Raw genomic sequence first — 8,550 nt, forward strand, 5'->3', positions numbered from 1 at the left:
CTGCAGCCTTAAAGAAATAGCAGAAATAACAGAGAAAAATGAGAAGGAACAAAAGGGAAGCTCTTTCACTTGAAGGTCCCACTACATATTACAAAGTCTTTGTGTTTATTGTTTTTTGGGAACAACATAAGGACTTTGCATCACATGTGCAATAAGTGTGTTGTGCCTCACAGGCACACACTGCCATTTTTCTGTTTGTGACTAAACTATGCAGAGAGAAGAGGCTTTATCCACTCCACCTTACTATTTTCATAGCCCCAGAGAGCCACTTTTAGATCCCTTGTGAAACCTAGTAAGCAATGTAATTTTTACAGTGGGGTAAATAGCAGCTTAATGTGATGTAGCCAGGCAGCTATATAACCAGCTGTTAGGCTAGGCCTGGAAAATACAATAACAAACTTCTGGTTTTCATTAACTACTGTCATTTAATCTAGTAAATATGACAAACAAACCTATCCAGGATCAAGTAGTGTCTGTTGCTTAACTAGCATTGTCACTGCACTTTTATCTTAGGGATACTTTTTTCTTTATCTTTTCACCAGGAAGAGAAGCCAGTGGAGAAGAAGAAGGAAGGAAAGATTCTTGATGAAAAGCGTAAGGATATTCATAGCAAAGATGTGAGAAGAAACAAAACTTTTGACCTCGGAAAAGAATGTAAAAAAGAAGAAAATGTCCAGAAATCAAATCAAAAAGCAAAGGATGAACCGGACAGTATTAAGAAAACTGGAAAGGTAAAAGAGAAGTCTTCGAAAGAGGACAAGACAGTCTTGAAGGAGAAAAACAAAACAGAGGACAGGAGTACAACTGCCAGAGTGAAAGGGGAAGAAAAGAATACAGCATCAAAAAACAAACTAGCTGAGGACAAAGGGAAAGAGGAGAAGGCAGCTGATTTAAAGAGAGGCATTGAGAAGGACAGAAAGAGAGAAGATAAAAAAGAAACTGAGAAAACAGGAGATAAAAGTTCAACTTTAAAGCAAGGTTCAAAGATAGAAAGTGAAGAGAAATCACCAAGAGACAGCAAAGTCACCTCAGAGGGGGAAAGCTCTAAACCAAGAGAGGAGAAATCACCAAGAGACAGCAAAGTCATCTCCGAGGGGAAAAGCTCTAAACCAAAGGAGGAGAAATCACTAAGAGACAGCAAAGTCATCTCCGAGGGGAAAAGCTCTAAACAACAGCAAGATACAAAAATGGAGGTGACTCCTGACAGCAGCTCCTCAGCAGACAGTTCTTCCAACGAGAACAAGGAAGAGGAAGCCACCAGTATCTTTGATGAGCCATTGGAAAAAGTGAAGAATAATGATCCAGAGTTGACAGAAATTAACGTCAATAACTCCGACTGTATTAATAATGAAATCTTGGTGCGCTTTGCAGAAGCCTTAGAATTCAACACTGTGGTCAAGGTGTTTGCATTGGCCAACACCCATGCCGACGACCATGTTGCCTTTGCCATAGCCATAATGCTGAAGTCAAACAAGACTCTGACTAGCATAAATCTAGACTCTAATCACATCACAGGCAAAGGGATCCTTGCAATCTTCCGTGCACTGCTGCAGAACAATGCCCTGACAGAGTTGCGCTTTCACAACCAGAGGCACATTTGTGGAGGGAAAACTGAGATGGAGATAGCCAAGCTGCTGAAGGAAAATACCACGCTGCTGAAGCTGGGTTATCACTTTGAGCTAGCAGGACCTCGCATGACTGTCACCAACCTCCTGAGCAGGAACATGGACAAGCAGCGACAGAAACGCCTGCAGGAGCAGAAGCAGGCTCAAGAAAAGGGGGAGAAGAAGGATTTCCTGGAGGTACCAAAGACAGGAGCCCTGCCAGCTGGTTCACCTAAGGCTTCTCCAAAGCCATCCCCTAAAACTTCCCCCTGGTCTTCTCCCAAACCTCCTAAGAAAGCAGGAGCCCCAGATGCACCTCCCCCACCTCCACCCCCTCTGGCTCCTCCTCTGGCCCCTCCCCTGATCAATGAAAGTTTAAGGAATTCTCTTTCCCCAGCAACTCAGAGGAAGATGGTAGAAAAAGCTCTTCCTCCACAAGAGAAGAACTCTCGGGATCAACTTCTGGCAGCTATTCGCTCCAGCAACCTCAAACAGCTGAAGAAGGCAAGTGAAGGGAGAATGTGGAGGAGGCCATTGCTGGAGTAAAGCTGTTGAGTTCATTAAAGTGAATTCTTGATCAGTTCTATTTTGCTAGGTTAATCCTGGCAACTGGTGGGGGGAACTTAGTAAATTGGAGGGGGGGCTCTCTGGCAATGTGATGTCATTAAATTGCCAGCAATGCAGTGACATCACTCTCTGTGCGCCCATCAGTTCCAGATGCATGGGAAATGACATCAGTGCATTGGGACACTGCTGACATTGATCCGTTTTCTGCTGTTTTTTCTCTCACTGGTCAGCTGAATGGTGGCAGGGGGATGCACCACCACTGATGAGGGAATGGTAAACCTAAAGGCCAGTGATGTTGCACTCAGGAATTTGCTGAGGTAAACAAAGTAAATCTTTGTTCCAAACAAATAGTACAAAGCAAAGAAAAACAAATTATGCCTATCATACTCCTTCATAGTAGTTTGTCATGATCAAGCTTACGTAGAGCCAAAAATGAAAGCTGGTCAGGAATTGCATCAGATTCTAATATCCTGGAACTATAATTTTACAAGGCCAAGTAAGCACTGGAGCATATTCCACCCCTCTCAACTTGCTGTTGTGTCAGAAGACGGCATATTTTCCTGTCAGTTACCTACTGAAGAAATATGGCTCTGGAATCTCAACAAGATCTGCCTGATGGGTTTCAGGCTTGGAGTGGTTTCTTTTGAAACCTAAATATCACTGAAGATACTGAATTATCAGGTCCACAGAGAACACTGAGATCTGTGTGAGAATTTAAAAATGATTGAGGGAAAGCTTTGAGATTTGATAACAAGCATGAGAGCTCCAAGCTTTAACTAACCCCATCCCAGTCAAAAATCCAAGTGACTGAGGGATATTTAACACACGTTTTCCTTGCAATGAGGTCATCTACACAAAATGTGTATATATGTCACATGTTCACTTATTGAGAAGCCAGCATAGTGCTGATCAACTTCCCAATATGTATGTGTGTGTATGTGCCGTCATGTTGCAATTGACTTACAGTGACCACAACAAGGGGCTGTCAAGGCAAGTAAGAAGCAGAGATGGTTTGCCAAGTCCTTCTTCTGTAAAGTCTTCCTTGGTGGTCACCAGCCCTGCTTAGTTTCCAAGATCTGACCAGATCGGACTATACCATCTACCTTCCCTCCCTCTTCCAACATGTATACTTATGGCAAAATAAATAGGTAGTTGCATATCCTTCACACATAATGGCATATACACTCTGTACACATGGTCTTTGATCCTATACCTTTGTTCTGCATGTGCTTCTCATCAGGTGCTGCAAAGGCAGTCCTTTGCTTCGAGGCACATTAATTTCAGGTTAGGTACTTTAAGACTCCTTGAAAATCATTAGCACATGTGGAAATGCCTGGCACCAGAGGAAGCATATTTGGGGGCAGAACCTCCTCCACAGTGCCCACGGTTACATGCGCTCAGAGGAAAGATATGATCCAAGTAATTGTTTAATTCATGTATATATGTATAGGAAATAATGCATACAAAACATATATAATGAAAAGTGGGAAGGATGCACAAATAATTCATCAGTTGACTTTCTAAAACATACTCATAGCATATACCTAAATGTGTTGCATGCTTTTCCCTGCACAGAGATCAATGTACAAAACACCAAGGGCACAATGTACACAGTATATTATGATGAAGTATTTTTAATTTCCAAGGTTGTTAACATAATTTTCAAGCAAGTCTTGCACAGTGGTTCCCTCGATTCCAGACCTTGTACTAACAAGCACACTTTTTTAATGTTGGCAGGTGGAGGTTCCCAAATTGCTGCAATAGAGGATGGAATCTAGATTTCCTGGAAGGATGAGATTGCCAAGGCTGAATCACCATGTTTGTCTCTCAAGTGACTGTTTACATGAAACAGACTCAGCAGGAGACTGTCCTGTACAGTCCCAGAAGACCAGTGTTCTACAAGGGATTGAATTGGAGGGATGGACTGAATGGGCTGCCAAGGAGGCCTGGGTATCGGGAAGAAAAGCGCTATTTATTTTCAGAAACTTTTGCTCCAAGGAGGGAGTCTGCAGAAGCTTGTATATCTGGTTGGTTTGTCCCATTTTTCTTTAAGAGAGTTTAGAAAGTAAAGTGGCAGATAGGATAAGTCTTGAGAGAATCTATATTCAGAGCATCCCTGCTTGTCCTTCCAGTTACCAGGCAACAACACTGCAATAATCTGCCTCTAGAAATGCAAGAACAAAACCACACTGGAGCAGCATCACTGGGGGAAAACTATTGGACCCATCTTCAGCACAAGATGACTCTAAAGAAATAGCACTGGTGCTTGGCATCTGCTACTAGAACGAACTGGCAGCACTAATGTCATTCTACCTGGAATCTAACCAAGTAGGAGGATGAGGGAGAAATCACTGGGCCAAATCCCATTTTCCAATATCTCTGTGATTTTTAGGATTCTGTTGCTCTGATAGTGCAAAGATAGAAGCATATAGAACAAGAGTTCTCTAATCTTCACAGGAGGTGTAAAGAACACTGTGTGTTTGTCTAAAGAGTGTATTAAGAGCGTCTTGTGGTATCAAGAACCTAGTGCTAAGCACATGAGTGGGTAATGGAACTAAACAGATTGTGGTCCATGTTACTGGGGGTGGGGCTACACTGTTCTAGCACCTTGGAAGTGAATGGTATCTTCCAAACTAGTTTGGGAATCTGTTAACCTAATTGGGAGGGAAGAAACAAGTTAAGGTTGGTCATTTGTTGGAGGCGTTGGAAAAGGCAAGCAATGACTGTTACTTGTCTTATATAATAAGGCCTTGAAACCACACTGGAAAATGTCGTACAGTATCACAAAACTCAAGGCAAACACTGAGAATGTCTTATTGATATCCTTCAAGCACCAGGGCTCCAGGAGTATCCTGGATGAGATGAAGAGAACCTATTAGTCAACACAAAACTGCTTCCTACATGCTAGGGCTCTCGTTGCCTGTAGAGATAGTGATATTTGGGGGGGCAGAAAATTTCTGTGCCAGTTCCTTTAAAAAAAAAGTTATATATGTTGATTTAAAGGTAGAGAAATCCCCAAGAAAGTGGTATTTGCAGGTTATAGATCAACATCTCCTACATTGTGGTCCAGAATCCATGACGTTTGATCTATTGAATGTCAACTCCACTTCCCTTGTTGCCTCTCCCATTCTACACACATCAGCATCAAAGCTTACATTACCTTTGCAGTATGGCTGCCACAAAATATTCCTTTGAGGTTAGTTTCAGGTGGGTAGCCATGTTGGTCTGCAGTAGAAGATCTGATTGCAGTAGTACCTTAAGGACCAACAAGATTTGGGGGGTATAAGAATCATCAGTTATCTGATGAAGGGAGCTTTGACTCTTAAAAGCTTGTACCCTGAAAATCTTGTTGGTCTTTAAGGTGCTACTGGACTTGAATTTGGCTGTCCTTTGTGGTTGGTTCTTATGTTCCCTTGGTAATTCATGGAAGCTCTGATCACATGGACATCCCAATCGCATCTCACACCAGCATCATCAGCCCTGATGGTGGGAAGCAGCCAGGTGAAAGTAGCACCCACATAATCCAAACTACTCGTGTGGAGTGAAGCATCCATATGCTACTAATTTAGCATTTGAGATCACAATAAGGGAGGAATTTTGTAGTGACAAACATGGCACAAGGGTGACTTATAAAGTGAATCTGAGAAGAGTAATGATTAGCTTTGCATCAGCATCCTCTTTTTGCTGCTTGTTGGTAACTGCCATTTTTCTGACTCAAGACCAAGAAGTTTGTCTGTTGACTGAACAAAGTAGTTAGCAGGAACACTCAGAGTGAAATGAAGAAAAATGTGCAAAAGGAGCCCAGCTATAACTATCAGGGATGTGTTATAATTATTAAGAAGCAATTTCTCCACTAGGGTGAATAATGGGCAGTTTAATCACAAACCACTTTAGCTGGAACGCTTGGATATTTCCTGTTTCATGCTCTTCAGTATCAGTCCAAGTACTGTAGCTTAACTGGTTTGTGAATCAGGATGTATAGTTTTTTTTAAAAAAAGAATCTATGCATTGGTTTAAAAGTTTAATATATAGAAGTATGGATAAATCTAGTCACTCTCTCTGGAGCAGAGTTTTATTTCTCCCACAAAAACTGCTAAAGGATGCCCACACCAAGACACCACCACTCAGTGCAGGTACAAATGAGTCTATTTATACTAACCTGCAAACAACTGCTTCTCTGCAACATGATTATGCCTGTGTCTGCCCTTCCATGGAGAACAAGTGAAGCTCCAATGACAGCACTTACAGAGACTCAATGTGGCTTTCTTTTCTTGCCAGACAACCAAATTAACATGATACATGGATTCCTGTTTCTAAAGTCCTAAAAAGAAAGTGAATTTATGTATTGCCTCAAAAATGTCATATTGCTTTTACCAAAAGCAGGGGCATGCAAAGCAATCTTGGTCTTACATGTTCAGGACATGGGCGGGGCAGGGGGGAGAAAAAAAGGGACAAATCACTTGAGTTCAAATGCAGGGACTACTGTGGGTTTCAGCTCTGTAGCTCATGAATGTAAATCATATTTGCATATGTACAAATTCACTCACACCTTCATTAATAAAGCTCACACAATGCTGCTGATGGTGACTAGTGGAGCATTCCAAGGCTGAGAGTTGTGAATATATTTAGACCCTGTGAATACGTCACAGAAATGAAACAGCATTGGCCTGCAGTGGCAGGATGGATGCAGGCTGGATCTATGTCACTGGCAGGTTTCACTGTGCATCAGGCATCCTTCATCACAGCCACCTTTCAGACAGCCTTATGAGCTAATGTGTGGCTATTGCCATTTTACAGGTGAGCAACTGAGGTTAAGAAATAATAACTTGCCCGTGGCATTGGTTGAGCTTGGCATGGGCTCCAGGTTTCCTACCTTTAGATCTGCATCCATTGGCTTACACTGGCTCTAACAGCTGAGAAGCAAAGTGGAAATTTGATTCCTCTTGACACCAACTTGGGTATGGCAGAAACATAAGATTCACAGCTGGGATGGGACACTTCTGTTTGTGTACAAACACAAGCCCACCATGCTGTTTTGATTGTGCTGGGAGCTGGGCCAGCTGAAAGGATCTTCTTCTTTCTGCTGCTGCCAGCACAGTGAGTTGCATGCCAACTCTGTGAGAAGTCAATCATGGCCGAATGTCTGGCCGACTCTGAACTGCTTCTCAAGAGTCCAGAGAAATGCCTATATTTGGGCATTTTGCATAGACTGGCTCAAGCAAACCTCATTCCTTTGCTCTTCCTAAGAGTGGGAAGCCTTCCAGCTGCCCAGAACAGTAAAGAAGAGAAAACAAACCCTAGATTGCTACAGCCTCTCCCTAGATTTTTCCCTGCACTGGAGCAGCTTCCCTTTGTGGGTCTAATATCCATGCCACAAATGTGCTGTTGCACTGACTGGTCCCTTGCCAACCTCTGCCTTCACAACTGCCCTTTATATTTCCTGTGCTGCTTTGACTTATGCCCCATATGTGACAGATGAAAGCAGAAAAGGGGGCAAATGGCTCACAGTGTATAAGCAGGGGAAGAGATTACTTTCATTGTATCTGGTTGCATGATTCTCCAAATGGGTGATGAAGTTCAAAGGGTTCAATTTCTGACAATAAAGAGTCATTTTTGTCTGCAGATACTCAGTTCAGAATAAAAATAACAAGATTTGATTTATATACCGCCCTTCAGGAGAACTTAATGCCCACTCAGAGCGATTTACAAAGTATGCCATTATTATACCCACAACAAACACCCTGTGAGGTAAGAACATAAGAACATAAGCAAAGCCATGTTGGATCAGGCCAGTGGCCCATCCAGTCCAACATTCTGTCACACACAGTGGCTAGAAATCCAGTGCCATCTAAAGGACTGTCAGTGAGGCCAGGACACCAGAAGCCCTCCCACTGCCTTCCTTCCAGCACCAAGACAACAGAGCACCACCTCCCCACAAAGAGAATACCATCTATCTCCTGTGGCTAATAGCCACTGATGGACCTCTGCTCCATATATTTGTCCAGTCCCCTCTTGAAGCTGGCAATGCTTGTAGCTGCCACCACCTCCTGTGGCAACGAATTCCATGTGTTTATCACCCTTTGTGTAAAGTAGTATTTTCTTCTATCTGTTCTAACCCGACTGCTCAATAATTTCATAGAGTGCCCACGAGTTCTTGTATTGTGAGAAAGGGAGAAAAACACATCTTTCTCTACCTTCTCTAACCCGTGCATTATCTTGTAAACCTCTATCATGTCTCCCCTCAGTCGTCTTTTCTCCAGGCTAAAGAGCCCCAAGCGCCTCAATCTTTCCTCATAGGGAAAGTGTTCCAACCCTTTAATCATTTTAGTTGCCCTTTTCTGTACTTTTTCCAGTGCTATGATATCTTTTTTAAGGTGTG

General features: G+C 42.7%; 1 protein-coding gene across 1 annotated transcript in view; it reads left to right on the forward strand.

Moving 5' to 3' along the window:
• The window catches only part of LMOD1 (leiomodin 1), a 30,566-nt gene extending 23,819 nt beyond the window's left edge, over window positions 1-6,747 (forward strand). Inside the window, exons 2-3 of the mRNA XM_054981492.1 lie at window positions 543-2,108; window positions 3,909-6,747. Of these exons, the coding sequence (XP_054837467.1) occupies window positions 543-2,108; window positions 3,909-3,935 (1,593 nt within the window). The 3' untranslated portion in view covers window positions 3,936-6,747. The remainder of the gene's footprint in view (window positions 1-542; window positions 2,109-3,908) is intronic.
• The last annotated feature ends 1,803 nt before the right edge of the window (window positions 6,748-8,550 follow it).

The sequence above is a fragment of the Eublepharis macularius genome, chromosome 5 (genome assembly GCF_028583425.1).
Source record: "Eublepharis macularius isolate TG4126 chromosome 5, MPM_Emac_v1.0, whole genome shotgun sequence".
NCBI lineage: Eukaryota > Metazoa > Chordata > Lepidosauria > Squamata > Eublepharidae > Eublepharis > Eublepharis macularius.